At 43.1% G+C, this 18,335-nt stretch overlaps 1 protein-coding gene across 1 annotated transcript in view; it reads left to right on the forward strand.

Annotated features, from left to right (window-relative positions):
• Positions 1–1,736: 1,736 nt before the first annotated feature.
• Positions 1,737–18,335, forward strand: part of brinp1 (bone morphogenetic protein/retinoic acid inducible neural-specific 1) — a gene marked incomplete at both ends in the record, with an annotated part of 63,967 nt that continues 47,368 nt past the window's right edge. The window contains one exon of the mRNA XM_080846989.1: positions 1,737–1,954. Within this exon, the coding sequence (XP_080703115.1) occupies positions 1,737–1,954 (218 nt within the window). The remainder of the gene's footprint in view (positions 1,955–18,335) is intronic.

Here is an 18,335-nt window from a genome sequence, read left to right on the forward strand (position 1 = left end):
AAGGGAAAGCTGTTGACGGAAGAGAATTCCATTTGATGTAAGTTGAGGAAACCAGTACATGCATTGCTCAGTGGCCGAAGGAAATTCTTCAAATAATGAAGCTTAATTTTTTTTTGTTTTTCTTTGGACCAGCATGCATTTCACAGAGAGGCTATTGAAATCAAGGAATAATCGTCCCCAGAGAAAATCCAGAAGGAATCTCTTGCTTCTGTTTGTAGGGCTCTGTCATGTGGTGCTAGTCGCTAATAAAGCATGAGAAAGGGAGACAGAAAGAGGTTTCTGTCTACAGTAGCTCTAATTTAATAGCTCAGCGTAAGGCCGTGTTGCAGCCAGGGGCCAAAGTTCTTAAGCATAATTACTGATGAAAATGGCTGCCTTATCTGAGTCGCGAGACATGAATCCAGGGGCAAGTGGATAATAATGTTCTGTTGGTGACATAGTCGTTTGACTGAGTGTGTTTCGCTCATCTAGTAGGCTGTGTGTGTAACTGTGTGTGTGTGTGTGTGTGTGTGTGTGTGTGTGTGTGTGTATATGTGTGTGTGTGTGTGTGTGTGTGTGTGTGTGTGTGTGTGTGTGTGTGTGTGTGTGTGTGTGTGTGTGTGTGTGTGTGTGTCTGTATCTGTGTCTGTGTCTGTGTCTGTGTCTGTGTCTGTGTGTCTGTGTGCAATTGGTGTTCCTCATTTTTATCGTCTCTCATGTCTCATGTCTCTGGAGCAGAGAAAACTATAGCGTGGGGAAATGTGAATAAGTATGACAACAGGTGCTTATTTTACAGCCGTTTCATGGATACATCAGATGTCTTCTGTTCATTGTTTCTAATGCAGAGGATTACAGTACACATTCTTAGAAAACATTATAAATTGGGAAAGAGGTCCAATTGGATTTTCATGGGCCAACATAAACCACCAACAAACCATCTGGTAACAATGTTGACAACAGGAAACAAAAACAAACTATATTTACAAACAAATATGTTCAAATTCTGTTATTTGGAGGTAGATTACTGACACTCTCATAATGGCCCATTCAAGTAATGTGTTACGAAAAATTCTACATTTTGAATATATATTTTATTTGGTCATTTCTTTTTCCATGTTTTGTTGGACTGACTTGCATAACTCACTTACAAATGCAAATGTTTGTCCTAAATAGTTAGAAATACTCGCCTCGTATTATCACTGAAAACGAGACTCAGTTCTTATGCTCAACCGACTTCATGTCACAACATATCATAAGGCAGCTTCTTAACCTTGTCTGAGCCTATCACAACTGCAATTAGTCTGCATAAAGAGAAGGCCACTACCGCCCAGCTCTAATAGATTTCCATCTGAGAAAAGGGCAAGTGTCCTCGTTAGAATGGAGACCCATGCCCTGGGTCCGGTGAATAGGCCAGAGGGTTTGAAAAAAAAGGTAAATAAGAGGGGAGAATGTGACAGGATGCATATTATTTAGAGAAAATAAAACATCTGAAAAAGGAACGTCTGTAGGTTCAAACCTTATTATGTTACATCAACGAGATTAGGCTTAGATTCATGGAGTGTGTCAGAGTGGAGATTAAAGTAGAACTTTGGATTTTAATGTTTTTCTCTCTTTTCTATTGTCTGTTTCATTCTCTGCTTCCTTCCCAAATCTCTCCATCCCTCCTTCTCTCTCTCTCTCTCTCTCTCTCTCTCTCTGCCTCCCCAGGTCTCCACAGAATGGAGCGAGAATGAACAGCGAGCGGCTTCAGGAAAAGCATGAACTGGAGGTTTATTGAGGTCATCTGTTTCCTGTTTATATGGGACCATATAACAGTTCAGTCTTCCCGTACGGACCCATCCGCTACTGAGCAGCATGTCACCAAACAGTTTGATTGGCTCATCTCCGACCGGGGGCCTTTCCACCACTCGCGGAGTTACCTCTCCTTCGTGGAGAGATACCGTCAGGGATTTACGACCCGATATAAAATGTATAGGTGAGTGGCACTTTTGCACATTGCTCTTGGTGATCCGCGTAGCTGAAGTTCCTCTTCCCATGTGGGTCCTCTGAATCCCAATTTCTCTGAAGCCCTCAAAAGCCTTAGTTTGAGCAGGCACGTCTTAGGCGGGGTTGTTTAATACTTTGCCAGCCCGTGTAAAGCTGAACAGAAGCTTATAAAAAGTACTGCCCTCTAAAGTGCCCTCTTTCCCAGATTATAGGACTGCTTTTAGCTGGAGAGTGACTCTAATATATGTTATTCCTTCTCTATATTGAAGCAGGGACCATTCTGAACACGCTTGCACTTAAGCATGACGACTTGCCTGGAGAAATAACAAACTCTTGCTATTTAATGCAACTCATTTTCCAAAACACAGCTCACTGATACTATATAGCTACTATTAAGTACAATTACACAATCACAAAACTCTTGTTTAACTACTCATTTGTCTTCCTGAAGGCTCAAGTCAAGAATTATTTTTGGCAGAAGTCTGAATTTTACTGTCATATACTTAAGTGCAAATGGCTGGTCCAGGGGGGTTGTTAAGTGTTTGTAGGATTTTTGTTTGTGCTTGCACAGGGATTATTTGGCGTGTGTATCACAGCAAAGCATGTTCACAAATCAAACCCTAAAAATAATAAGATAAAAATAACAAAGTAACAAAGAACACCACAAAAAACAAAGGCGAATGGGAAATGTAGCTTTGTAGACTTGGCTGCCCAAACCTCTAACTGGCTTTGTATTGTTTGAAGTATTTGTATTGTACTGAGGAACAATAATGCTTTGAGGGATCTGGAGTAACAATGTACTCACAATTTGCATTGAATTAGGATACCGCCTTTCACGTAAATTCAGGTCAGTTAGGGACAATTTGGTGTGAGTGCCGTCCTATCCTGCCTGTGATTGTGTGTGGAAGCCTGCTGTGTTTGTCTGGGAGGGGAGACAAAGAATGATACCTCAAAGGTTAATGATCTCTCAAGGCTAAGTCATCAGTGAGGTATGCAATCATTCTCCGATTTCCCACTGAAGCCCCCACCTCCCCTTCTCAATCCCACAATGCAAATGGCAAATGTATAAAGTTGTCAACACATTTCAGTCTGATGAATGTGAGCCAGGCATAAACATATATTGCACTACATAGTATAACAACACACCATACCTTATTTCACTTGTGTAACGTTGAAATACCCTAACTTGAACAGTATGTGTCATAGTTTAACCGTCCAGTTTACAGAGATGTTGAATATTTTGCCATTTGACAGGCGTTATGCTCTGCATCTTTCCTCTGTTTTCCCAGTTTCTGAATGTTGAGAACTGCCAGTAGAGAATCCAAATGTTATTCTTCTCCAAACTCTTTTGTTGCCTTGTAAATACACTTGTGTTTCACTGACAAGGTACAGCAAACAAATAATGAGACGTCTTCCCGCCTTTCACAAGGGCATGCTTTGATTACTTGTCTTGTTTGTCTTCACTTCTGAATCCTGGAGCAGAAAAAAGTCTGATACATTGTACATATTTGATTAATATACTTGGGGAGCTGCAGACGAGGGACTTTGACTCTTCTGAGCTCTCTCTTTCAATTTTTTTCTCTCTCTCACTCTCTGTCTCCGTTTCTCTCTCTTTCACACACTTGCTTACAGTGTGAATTGCCACAGAATAAAAGCTCTCTGTAGGTTTCCCTTTGTTGCGTGTCAACGGCGGGTTTTCATGATGTGTAGTCTGACAGGTTGCCAGGCATTCTGGGAACCTGTAGTGTCGATTAGCAGTCCCTGACAAAAGGAGTCCCATCGGTACATATGAAGAGTGAGCAACAGTCAATGCACTATGCCTAGGGGAGGTAATGCAGTTTACATGGGTGATTCATTATACGATGCACTGTTGAGACCCGTAATGTTCCTGTTAGGGATGTGCTACCTGGAGCCGGATGAGGGTTTTGGAGAGGGGAATTCTGTCCGTCTGTCACCTCAAACAGATGGAGGCATCGAATTCAGCCATCAATGCACGATATCGCCTTGCTTGTGACAAGACAATTAAATCTCTCGTCGATACAGAGCGGAATACACTGCACTTCTCATTAAAAATGTAATCAGAAAATCTGCCTTCACATCTGTCAGACATATGCACAACTGTCAGAACGAGGAGCCTGACTCATCCATCAAGTGAGCGGAAATTCTGTTTCATTCCTATCATTTTCCCCTTTCGTTTTGCTCCGCAAAAGAGAACGATTTTTGCTTCCATGACTTAGCACGAAAGGAGCCCCATTTCTCATGGGGAAAGTGTGTTTTTTCCTTCAACTTAACACCAGATGCTGGAACCAATTCGTCTCCAAGCAGAGACAGATCCCACTCTGAACCAGCCACTCTGAGGGTTGCCGATACCATCTGTGTTAGCAGCACACAACTGTACACACTGGTGCAATGGTGTCACAGAGGACAGAGGACAGAGGAGGATGCTTTATTGACTTGCACTAGGTGTTCTTATTCCTCCGGTTAAAATTATAACTTTAAGGTAGTGAGTGTTTAACTCTAAGAGTGTTTGTGGGCTCTGTAGTGTGCTGTGCAGGTTTACTTCTATGGAGCAAAAATGTGACATAGTTCATTTATCATCAGGGAAGCCAAGCTGATATGTCAGCCTTGATACAGCAAATGTAAAGGGGACACTTTGCACCTCTCATTTATTAGCCTTTGTGTCTTTTATGAACTTTTATTTAAACATAATTAAAACATAAACAACCTTCACTGGCGAGGATTTCTAACACCATGAATGTCATCGATTTGAGAATATGAAAACATATATATCTTATTTCCCTGTGAAACGACTGCTACATTCCCAATGTGGCATGTCCCTTAAATTTTCACAGAATCCCATTTAATGGACTGAAGTGAGGTCTCCTTCATTTGCAAAAAATCCAAAGCATGTATGTAAGCCAAGTCGGGATGAAAAGCAAATAAACAAACAAACAAACAACAGCAACAACAACAGTTTCAGATCTCCTGTGGGCATCCTTTGTCTCTCTGATTCAGACACAGTAGCTGTTCAAATACAGTGTTACCATGAGTGATGGTGGATGACAGCTTTCTTCCTCCAGGCTCTTCTAGTGCCCAGAGATTAGCCAGGCAGTTAGCACTGGACAATGCCAGCCACCATCAGCAACCAGCCCAACCTCCAGACTTGACTAAGCCGCCGGCACGGCCTCTTACCAGAGGCCAGCGGGGTTGATTTCACATTCCCAGGCTCTCCTGGAGGGGATTAGCCGAAAGGTCACCATCAATTTGAAGAGGAAGAACGGCATGTTTATAATTTCTGGCCTAACCGGGTGGGCCTGAGGTATAATTAAATAACTTGCCAGTCATACAATGGGCTTCGATAATGTCTGTTCCAGTTTCTGAAGGTGCTTTTACACTAAATAACCTGACAGTTGAACAACTAAACAACAATTTCAACTATTCGATTGAAACTGATATACGACCAGATGCATGACCAGATTTCTCTCTCTCTCTCTTTCTTTCTTTCTCTCTCTCTTTTTATTGGATCAGTTGCTTTCTATGTCCCATTCGGTATCTTCTGAAGGGAACATCTGCTTTGTGTGTATAGAAGTCTTTGCAGTGAAGGAGCCTCTCATTGCATAAAGAACATCAAGGGTCTAAAGACCCAACTTGTATGTGGGCGGCCGGAAGGCTACATAACCTGTGGGGAGACATACACCATGTGTTTTGCATACTCTATTAGTCGGATGCACTCCATAGACTATTTGTGCGATGATGTGCTCTTCGTGGTCATTGTTGGAGGGCTCTTGTATCTCGAGCACTTTTTGTAGATGAGAAATCCAATATAAATGCAAATCTTTCTTTTAATGCATTTCTGTGCCTCTGAATGAGTATTGTAGCTCAATCAAAGAGGGACAATGGCAGGTATTATTTATACCTCGTTCATGAAAATGGGCCTCAGTGTATTGATCAAGAGTTTCGTGTTTGGCTGCCGACTGATAAAGCGAGTTTGGTTTGTGTAGTAGATAACATTATTAACATCCTATCGGCCCATTGGATGAATGTTGATCTCAAAAAGTTGTCAGGCAATTAAAATAGTAAGTTCCTAAAAAGAGCCTTTCAGCATGTTTTGCATATCAAACCATCACTGTCCTTGTATTAAAATATGAGTCCCTGTATTTTTATGCCACAACTGCAATTCAAGATTCCTTTATACATAGCTAGCTAGCTACCCAATCGGCATCCCAAATGTGCCTCCCAATGCCCCCCCCCGCCCCCCCCCCCCCCCCCCGCCTCCTCCCCCATACTTGACATTTGATAAGTACCCACAATGTTATCCACAAACAAAAACATTGCAGAAATTGTTCTCTTCACCGAATGCTTACACTTCAGAAATGTTGCAACTAAAAAATGCTGTCATGGTCAAAACATTTAAGAGGCTTGGGCAATAAATAAAAAATGCCCTGTAAGACATCATCTAGTATTTCAACAGGTGTCAATTTTCCCAGAAGTCCTTGCTCTCGACTCAACATCTCTTGTCAGGGGAGGCTCAGCATTTTTGGGCCCCAGCGTCGTGTCTAGAGAGATATTTCATTGAGATTGGAGACAGCTATGGAAGCCCTCAATCTCTTCCCCCTCACAAATCAAACCTGCACAGACATATTTACTCCACAAGGCAATCAAGTGACTCTTCTTCCAGTGAAATTGCAATGGGCAGGAATGCTGCAGCTGGTCGTGAGATTCTTGCAAAATCCCCTTTCTGTAGGATTAGAGTCACTCATTGCTGTTGCCTCTCGATGTACCCCTTCGTTTGGGCAATCGTTTCTCTTGATAGCGTCTCCCACAAACTAAATAAAATGGAACAAAAATAAAATGCACTTTTTCATATCTCAGTAGGTTGTCGGAATATGACTCGTCATTTATCTTGCCTTGATTGCACCCACTCCGGTATTTTCATGTAAATAGCATCGAGAGTAATTGGATTTTGTTTATACATTACTTAATAAGTATCCGACACCATCTATTCTGCAGGGCGCCAGCATGTTTATAGCGCATGAGCATTTGGCCGACCGGTGTGATTGGATCATTTATCAGCGGGATGAAAACCTGTGCTTGAGTTCTTGTAAAAAAATGAGTGTTCATTACCAATATGGCCATTTCCATGAATATGGGTAGCATGACCTCTTCCTGGAGCCCATTCATCGTCTCTCTATAGGTGAAGGTCATTAGTGTTACCACTTTACACAGTTCACCTGCTGGCTCTCATACTGTGGGGGAATGTGAAAATGAAGGATGGCCTAGACACTTCAGGAATGTGAGGAGAAGAGGATTGCACGTGGCCCTGCGGAGGACACACTTCAGCAGTATCACCAAAGCGGAGCGCTGTTATGCTGAATATCAGCACAGTTGGAATTGGATTATAGAAACAGGGTGCTGACTGGGCCCCTAAAGATAATCACAGCCACACAGTAGCATTGGGTGTATCGCTGTCATATAATTGTTATGTAAAGTAGGAACCATTATTTAATATATAAATAAAGATAGAGAATGATTTAGCCTAAATACTTTCAGTAAGATGTCTACATACAGACACAAGCATGGACATGTCACAGGTGTCGTGCTAAATATTTCTTCTCCATTCAAGTAACCTGACTTAAATGAACTGTTACATTGTATGGCTCAATGTTTAGATGATAACAAAAAAATGATAATGAAAGAAAGACATATTATTCATGGTATAACTCTTTTATATGTAGAATAAGGGGAGCAAGATAAAACATAAAGTGATATTATATTAACCTCAGCAAGTGTCTAGTAATTAATAACATAATTACATATACCATTATTTTTCTCTTCAGTGCTACAAAAGGAAATTACATACGAAGGCATCTCTCAATTCCTGGTAGTGTTAATCGGCGTGCAATTTTAAAACATACTCCTCAATCAGAGGTTAAAGAGAGATTACACAACCACTGCAATACACATGCATACACTAGCACAATTTAACATGATTTGTCTTAACAATTTATGTAAATGAGAAACACAGGTACATTTTTACTTCCTCTCATCTGGCTAATTACCCAAGCTTGTCAGTCTGACAGATTGCACGATCCAGCAGATATCCTTTTGATGTTTCAGTCTTGTAGCATTTTCTGCTGAGCTGGAGGCCTCTGTTCCTTGCCTCCTCCTGCCCGTGCTAAAGGGGACATTTTACTGCGTGCATCCTTACCGTTAATTAGATGCACCACATTTAAAGCTTTTTTTTATTGCCATTGAATAAAAATCAACCACCTGGACGTGGTAAATTTGCTTTTATTTGAACTGTGAGATGTGTGTGTCTGAGGAACCACTGTCGGAAATGCAATACGCCATTTGGCCCTGGACAAAGGCAGGAAAAAGAGCAAGAGGAGCCCAGCGATCGATGGAGTTTGGAGGAGAAAGGCTGGAGGGGGGAAGAGGGAGAGCGGTCGTATGTTGACTGTGAAAGGCCTGTCTGAAGTGGGTGTCGCGGTGGCTCTTTGTTTTAGCCGCAAGACTAATCTTTTGTCCGAGTCGTTCTGCTGTGCCATGAATGAGTCTGGCTGATGCGTCCGTAATTAGGTGGAGCAGCGGCCGTCGTTTAGATGCAGTCGGCAGATCTGAGGCAAGGTGAGGGGAATGGCAAATGTGGGGTGTGGGTCTGTGTGTGTGTGTGTGTCTAGGTGTGTGTTTACAAAAGGTGTCTGTGTAAATTTGCGCACACACACACACACACACACACACACACACACACACACACACACACACACACACTCACACGTACACTCTCCGAAGAGATACACGTCCCATTGGAGCTCCATCGGATGGGAACAGACAGACTTGATGACATAAAGGTCACCATGAAGGTGAGAAATAATCAGGACCTCTGTGGCCCACACAATGCCTCTTAACAACCTCTCCATCTTTCTCTCCTCTCAGCTTATAGATTGTGCTTTCCCTGGACATCCCCTGACCCCCCCCCCCCACACACACACACACAAACAGACTCACACATACACACACTGCGTCTGTGGTCACTTAGTGCAGATGGGGGTTTTATGGTGGTGACACACAGCGATTTATACCCCCGGGTTGGGGTTTAGAGTGAGGCGAATGGCATTACAGGGGATGTTTGTAGCTATTTTACGAGCACAAATATATTAAAGATATTCTCTCATACACGCATAGCTGTAATCACCTCAAGGAGGGGCTGGCGAGATGAAATGTGTAAATCAACACAGGGTTGGAGTAGGGGGAGGGAGAGGGTGTTGCTTCGTTTCGAACCCGAGATTATCATGCCCCTACTGAGGGATTAGTTAATTACTAGCAGGAAGAGCTGGTAATGAGTTGGGAAACGGAGCTCAGAGGAGAGTCGGGGTTAAGTACTGACTAATTCACTGTGTGGGACGGAGACGCTGTCATACCCGGAGAGGCACCCACATCACTCGAGGGAAGATGGCGCCTCTGAACACACACTGACTGAGGGACGGAGTGGGCCGTAGATGCAAGCTGAGCTTAGTCAGGCCGAGGGGAGACTTCTTCATGTGTCTCCAAACACACCCAACACATGGTTTGCCAGATATGTCCTAGTTGCAGTTCACTCCACACACAAGATTTGAAAAGTCAGTAAAAACCAGTTTTTTCCGTACATGGGTACTTTTGCTCACTGATGCGAGTGTTTATCAATGCGTGTATGATTGTACAGTAATTTAACAAAAAAAAAGGAAAGTGTTTAATAAGGACGCTGAGTGAAGAAAAATATAAAAACGAGGCACAGTTGTTGTTTATTTACTCTCTGTCATGGAATAGCAAGCATGCATCATTATAGCAGTTAACTGACAACGCCTCCCCCTTCTGAGCCTTCAGCTGGTCTTCTGCATGCACTCTTGCTGGTGTGTGTTGACACAGTATGAGTCACACTAGCGAGTTTCTGTTTTTTCGGTGTATTTTAAGTGTGTTGTTGTGCTCCCTACGTGCTCCTCAATCACAAGTTTTGTGTCCTTGATTTGTCTAATAGCAGTGTAGCGTATGGCAGCACCTCGGGGGGCATTAGAGGCTGTTTGTGTGGCAGAAGTGTTGACATAATGGGTGAGTGTAGCGCCATAAAGCTTAATGCCTGCGAAGGCTCCTGAAGGCGCACTAACGAGGCGCTGCCTGGATGGGAAAAGGATTGCAAGATTTGCTGGCATCCTCCATGAGGAACATCAACACCCTCCTACTCATTCCAGATACTCATCAAAGTATCTGGACACACAATCACACACACACACACACACACACACACACACACACACATACAAACACACACACACACACACACACACACACACACACACACATTTATTATTACTAAACACTTCTGCACACCCATGAGAAGTGCAGATCGTGCAACACACCTCAACATGTCTGTAATATTTTTTTATATCACCCACCCCATCTCCCACTCCTATTTTAAGCAACAGTAAATGAGTTAAGGTGTCTGGCTCATCCGCCCCACCCAGACAACCTCATCCATGCCAGCTTCACTCATGTTACCACACAAACAGCCCTGATAGATAGCCAGCCTGGCAGAGCCATTCTAACAGTTGTGGCACACCAAGCTGGTGGTTCCCGGGCTGAAGTGTTTTGCTGTTATTATGTATTACCATTTCTTCCTTTTTCTCTCTTTACTCTTTGTGTGTTTAGGTGTTTGTTTGCCATGGGGTTCAGGGCTGGGTAGTGCTGTCAGACTGTGTATAATAAATGAAGATGCTCCAGATTCTCATCAGTGTGTATGTGTGTGTGTGTGTGTGTGTGTGTGTGTGTGTGTGTGTGTGTGTGTGTGTGTGTGTGTGTGTGTGTATGTGTGTGTGTGTGTGTGTGTGTGTGTGTGTTTGTGTTGTACTGTACTGTCATAGACCTGACTGGGAGCATAGGGAGAGCGTCAGCAGTTCTATATCGATTTGCCTAGACGCAAAAAGATGCAGTGTTGGGCGTCAGCATTGCTACAAATAAACAGACAAATAAGCAAACAATGTTTAGCATTGCTTTTAATCTGCATCGTTTAAAGCTGCGTGCTAAGTGCAGCAATTTAGATGGTTAGAGGCCATGAAAGTTGATAGGTGTGTGGGGGGGGGGGGGGTGGGGGGTGGGGACGGGGGGGTTGTGAGTGTGTGGGTGTGTGTATGTGTATGTTTGTGTGTGTTCAGCAGGTGCTAATTCTATCAGGGTATCGTGTTACCTTTCATGCTAAAAGCACCCTGCACCCCTGGAACTAAGTCATGAGATTACAGGTTTTTGTTTGTCTGCTATCGCAAACGCATATACACATCATGCATCACAAGGCACAAGAACATAACAGAATTCAGAATCCAAGGACCCTGCTTCTCCTTATTTACACAGCAGTTGTCCCAAGTCCTTATGTGGATCCACACAAGAAAAGAAGGCCCCATCTTAGATTCCCAGAGAGCACACACAGACTGTATGTAAAGCCTTTTCTTACTTTAAAGCCTATTCCCAGTGTTAAAGACCATCCTCATTACACTCTTAGTAAATCCAATGGAAAAGTAATTTGATGGAGGAGAATTCTGATTGTTAAAGTGTTGAAATGACTCAGACTGCAAGGAACCACAAATAGTTGTGGCAAAAGCTTTGAACTTTGAGTCTGTGACGTATATATCATGGCCATGTGGACTTAGGAATGTCCTTATAAACGGCACCTGTGTTTGGCAACATACCTATAGCTTGGCTTGGTTCATAAATGCTATGTCAAGGTTACACCACTAGCCTCTTTAAACCATTCCATCACATCTAGGATTTGTAAGATTATAATTAAGCGATATAGCACGAGTGGGAGTGGGGTAGGTAAGGGATAATCCCACGGGTGGTGTTCGGCCGTAGCCACCGAGGCCGCCAGGCCCAATTGTTTTCAACACGAAGTTATTGATTAAAAATGGTTTATTTCGCCATTGTTTCTCCGCAACAAAAAATAGTTCCATTGTCAACGTCTTGGTTTGGAATTTTAAAAACTTTGAATTAACGGTTATCATCAATGCGAATGTTTCATCGCGGAGTGATTTATTTTTAGCTGTGAAAAGTCCCGTAACTGTAGGTATGTTGAAGAATAACCTATAGCATGGAACGTCTCTCGTCCAATCAGAAACAGCTAAATTACGCGCTAGAACCCAATTGTTTTATAATGACAAATAATGGAGTCTCACTTAACCATTGCTACAACTAGTATCAGTACTACTAGTATTACTAGACTAACTTTAGTTGTAGTGGTAGCGTTAATATTATAGCATATTGAGAATCATTCAAAGGGGGTAGACGTCCTGTAGCTTTTTAAGGCAGTGAGACGATTCCACCTTTTCCCAAAGTATTTCTGCTCTGATTAACATTGGAGAATGTCAAACTCCTCTGAGGAAAGTCACCTTTTGTGTGTGTGTGTGACAGAGAGAGACAGAGATGGTGTGTGTGTGTGTGTGTGTGTGTGTGTGTATATGTGTGTGTGTGTGTGTGTGTGTGTATGTGTGTGTGTGTGTGTGTGTGTGTGTGTGTGTGTGTGTGTGTGTGTGTGTGTGTGTGTGTGTGTGTGTGGTGGTGGTGGTGGTGGGGGGGGGGGGGGGGGGGGGTGCAGAGAGAGAGAGGAGAGCAAAGACTTTTAAATGACCCCATAGTGGTTTTGACCCTAAACCTGTCCAACCTTTCCCAGTCATGACACAGGAAAATACCTGCCCTGTTATGAACCTCTCTCCCTCTTGTGAGCTGAAGTGGAGCACTCGCCTCTCATTCCTCATCTTTCTTCTCGTCTCATCTCTCATCTCTCCTCCTTAACCAATATCCTGTCTTTTCTCCCCTCCTCTACTCTATCTCTACTTTTATCTCTCTCCTCTCCTCTCGTCTCCCGTCCTCTCCTCTCCTCTCCTCTCTCTCCTTGTCTCCTCTAGTCTTTGCTCCATCTCTCCTCTCGCCACTGCTTTCCCACCCTCTCCCTCTGTTGCCTTTGCCACAGGGCCTGGTGCAAAGGCAGTATGGGCAGATGGACTCTGCAGGCATCACACACGTCGCATGGTGTCACATATTGGAACAGTTGTCACTGTGATCCAGAGAAAGGGAGAGGGAGAGAGTGATGCTCAAGAGAAAAAAATACTTAACACTATCGTTTCCGTGGCACACACAAGCATGAGCCGGTCTTCATTGTGTTGTTTACTGTGAACCATTCTGACTAAATCTGTGAATCATGCATTAGCAGGATAACGATGCATCATAATACATAATCAGTTTATCCATGCATGATTGCATTACTGCAAATGTTTATATTGATACCTTTAAAATGTTATGTAACTAGGTGTTTTATAATGTGCACGGCACGAAAGAGCACATATGAGAATCCATTAATATATATTGTATATGATATTTCTCACAACTGAGAATATTGTATATGATATTTTCTCACAACTCACATGTTTATAATATTTAAAAGTTTAAACATTTTATACTGAGTCATATTTATACTTTACAATATCAACACATTATGAAGTGTTAACATTATAAAATGTTGGGTTGCATAACATTTCATTTGAAGAGTATGTTAAAAGTATGTATTTTATTCTGGACGTCTCTTTCAGCCATTGTTAAAAATAATGATACTAATAAAACAGGCTGTTCTTGTACAAATGGGCATTACTGGAACAAAGCAAAGAGGACAATTAGCCTATGTCACCAGATAGCAGATATAATTTCTTGAGGGGAAAAATGCTTCCATAGAAGATCACCCGGTCTCCATAGCGACCAACATTAAATGTCCTTGCCAGTGTATCGGGGTGTACTGTAATTCTGTGTCTCTGTGCAACGCCATGCAGTCCAAATGATCTTAACATTAGAAACACGGCAAACATACTTTTCTCTCATCAAACCGAGCCGCAGTATTTTTGGTCCTTAAATAACCCTCAATTATATATTACAGTCTATTTCCCGTTTGTTTTGCATTTTTGAAGATAAGTTGGCAAATGCACTCTTGAAATAATCTTAACTTATTATCTTTGCACTCCGGGGGATTTATAGAGAGATAGCACAGTAGCTCCTGCAGCTTCTGCATCTGCTGGAGAGGTATGTGTAAATATAAACTTATCAATATATGCACATCACCTTCAAGCCCTCCCATTTAGAGGAAAAGCCTCGCTCCACTTTGCCCTGATGGCTATAATAGTCCCTGCCATAGGCTCCTCCATTAGCTGTCTGTTCCAGGGATGAATCACAGCGAGCACATTAAAAATAGCGATGCATTTTGTTGTTCTTAGCTTCCGCACCTCGACCTGCAGTTTTAAGGCAGAATCGGCCCACATTCACCTGGCAGAGGACAGAGGACAAAGAAACTAAAACACATTGATTTCCACATAAGCTTCATTCTCTCCCTCTCACAAACCCCTCCATCTCTTTCTTTATATCCTCTTTTCGCTCTCTCTTCTCTGTCTGCTTCTCACCTTCTCTCCCTCCCTTTCTCTCACTCTCTCTGCCGAGCATAGCACAACAAACAAGCCAAATGAAAAAAAAAAAAAAAGATGAGTAGGAAAGGTGCCACTAAGATTTATACTATAATACGTTTAAGGGGGCAGGCAGTTCAGAGGCGTTGAGGAGTTTGATTTTTTGTGTCTGTGTGATTTATGACTTTGTCTCAGATCGCTGTTGATTAAGAAAGCTCAGATTCCGGTTTGTGCCGGTCCGTGGAGGCACGGTGGGGATGGAGGGGAAGAAATAACACCACCAAATAGCAGCCAATCTGCCAAAGCCGGGCCAGATCAGGGCAGGATTTAGACCACATCTGGCTTGGAGTCCCCTGTTATCTGCAGATGAGCTGATGCAGTGATGCTATCAGAAGGTTTGCACGTGACACTGCAGCCCAAGGACACCACTCTGCCTGGGACTGATTGGTTTATGACAGAGAAGGATGGAGAAAAAAACAACAACTCCTCCTTCCCTCCCCCAGCATCCAAGTGACATTTCCTCACACCTGTAATTAAATCACTGTTACAGTGCAATTATTATCAAGAGCACTTTGCACACACCAGAGATGAACTGCTGATTGCTGTGTGCATGCCTCTGTCACTGACTCTAGGATATTGAGAGGATATTTAACCAGGCGTCTTTTGGCATTCTACCGTGATCCTCTAGAATGACGTATACCTATCATTTATAGTGATCTTTTTAATGAATTATCATATGTTATTAAGCATCTATTTAGATTCATAAGCCACTTGAAAGAACAAGATTTTACTACCGTGATCCTCTAGATCGACGTATACTTTTACGGTACATTTACGGTAATCTTTTCAACAAGTTATCATATGTTATTAAGCATCTGTTTAGATTCATGAGCCAAAAACAAGATTCGACTACTGAGAGTGTGTTTCATGCTGAGAATAAAAGCTTGTCTTGTCATTCTGCTGGAGCTTTTCTGCAATGCTAAGTTGTACATCTTATCAGCAATTTAATCTCAATAACAAACGTTAAGCAGAGCAAGTCTTGCCTGTGGTTGAGGCATTAAACAGTGCATATTCATTTGTAGTAATCAGATGTTTTATGACAGCTTCTGAGAGTGCAATGGGCAATTTATGTACACCTGTAAAAGATTATTTACATTTTTTTGTATTATTACTCCGAGCGGTTTCAGCTTCTCTGTGGATTTTTTTCATGTAGTGTGCCAACACTGACTCTCCTCTACTGTCTGCCACATTTCTCACTTTGATTTGACAATACCCTGGGACTGCACAGATGCATCGCAACAGTGCGAAAAACACCCTCCGCTCCCCCAAGCCTTCCTACAGGGGACTTGATTATTGGATCACAATCTCTCCAAGCCTGGGATCTGCCAACAGAGTCTACTGAGGGAGGGGGGGGGGGGGAGGGAGAGAGAGAGACGAAGGATATGGAGAGAGAAAGAGAGGGAAAGCAAACGCCATACTAATATCAGGCCCAAGCATAAGAGAATTGAGATGCTCCTGCAAAACAGATGTTGTTGTTGGGGGCAACTGCAGACAGATATGCATTTGAGTGGGTTGGGGAGGACAGCCACCATGGCCCTTCCCCTTTGTTGAGATGCACGGGGCCACCGGGGGCCAGCTGATTGCTACAACCCTTCAGCGGGGCGGATTACCTGCGCATCCCCTTTTTAATGTCACCACCACTTTTAATGGGCGAGACAAATCTCTCTTGGTGAAATTGCTTTTCAGGCCGTCTGCCTGCTGGTGGAAATGCACTTTGTAGGGCTACGGGAACGTGATGGGATGCATGCAGAAGCTCTGAGAGTTTGCATCAATGTTATCCCTCATCATCCACTGAAAAAGGTCAAGTGTGGGTTTTTTTTTTTTGCTGGTCGGATTGGGAAAGTGAGGTTTGCATGCATCACCACATTTACTGCCTTGCTGCAGGAAGCTTCATCTCTCCCCCCTTAATGGATGCTCAGTGTTTATCAGCAGCCACATCTTCCGAATATGTGATATCTGTGCATTCAGATCAAATGCACAGCATTACAAAGAAAATCTTCAAGAGACTTAGCCTCCTTGGGGGGAAATGGGTTGATAATGCGGGGCTTTAAGAACTAGAGATTTATTTGAGCTTTGTTGCATTTGCCTTATCTGTCAAAACGGAGCCACAAACCTCTCTTTGGTTTCCCCCCATGTAAACCTCTCAATGTCAATTTTTCCATACCATTATTTGAGAGGACAGCTGGTGAGAGATCTCTCGATTCGCTGGGATTATCGAACTTGTGGACTCCATGCTACATTTTTACACGATGCACACACACACACACACACACACACACACACACACACACACACACACACACACACACACACACACACACACACACACACACACACACACACACACACTCACACACACACACACACACACACACACACACACACACACACACACACACACACACAAACATATATACACCTTTATCTCTCTGTTCTCAGAGATAACTAATTGTAGTATTGCTAATTTCCCCCAGACACTGATACAAACACAGACACAGACACACATACACCTCCCCTTACAAACTAGCATTTAGAGATAGTGGCTTTGACCAGCTCTTCTGCTATCCTCATTAGGAAAAGCGTTCCCCGCTGAAATCTGTCCTCAGTCAAACACGACATGTCTGAGCAGCTATGCCGTTTGATTATTCGTGTGTCTGTTTCTGGCAGCTCTGATGTGTGTGTGTGTGTGTGTGTGTGTGTGTGTGTGTGTGTGTGTGTGTGTGTGTGTGTGTGTGTGTGTGTGGGTGTATGTGAGAGACATTGTGTGTTTTTGTGTGAGCATGTGTGTGTGTGTGTGTGTGTGTGTGTGTGTGCCGTTCTGATGAGAAGTAAACAGGGCAACTGAGCCAGCACAGAAAGCTGGGACGGTGCGGGGAGCTTTCTTCAAATGTGGTCACAGGGGATTTAGAGCCTCGTCCCTGCCTTTCCAGGCATCAAACAGACTCCAATGCCTCTCTCTCTCCCTCTCTCTGGTCCACTCTATCTCTCTCTCTCTGTCCCTCCTCGCTCTGTGTGTATCTTTCTCTCTCCCTCTCTCTCTTGTTCACTCTCTCTCTCTCTCTGTCTGCCTCCTTCTTTCACTGTGAATCTATCTCTCTCTCTCTTTCTCTCTCTCTCTCTCTCTCTCTGTCCCCACAAATCATTCCCTGGTGGCATGAAAGGAAAGGAGAGGAGGGAGAAACATTTGGATGAGGCGTTTGTTTTATTGTGCAGAATATGTTTACACAAAAAAAGAAAAAGAAAAACAGCAAAGCAGGTTTCATTCTCATTTTATGAAAGCATAGACTGAGGACTGTTGTTGTGCATCGTTTGTCTGTACACGAGGGCAGGGACCACAGCTCTGTGGAACTCTGAAAGGAGACATTCCCTGTGAGAGTTGGAGGCGGGAGCTGGATAAAGGAGACAGTTTGTTGATGAAGGATTGGCAGGGGAAGAAGAAAGAAAAGTGTGTGTGAGTGTGTATTTTTGACTCCCTGTTGTTTTTGCTCTGTTTTTTTGCTCTCTTTTTTTAAATGTCCTTCGAGTGCAGTTTTAAACTATCCCATTCCATTTGTAGAGATGATCAGACCTTTAGTGGAAATATACACTGGCTTAAGCTCTTAACTACCTATTCTCAACAACAACCCACCCGAATTAACACATACCGACACAGACACAGACACAGACACACACACACAGATACACAGACACAGACACAGACACAGACACAGACACAGACACAGACACAGACACAGACACAGACACAGACACACACACACACACACACACACACACACACACACACACACACACACAGTCACATCCCACACACAATTCCCTTTAATGCCTTCCTGACGTGATAATCACTCC

Source organism: Sprattus sprattus, assembly GCF_963457725.1.
Source record: "Sprattus sprattus genome assembly, chromosome: 11".
Lineage (NCBI taxonomy): Eukaryota > Metazoa > Chordata > Actinopteri > Clupeiformes > Clupeidae > Sprattus > Sprattus sprattus.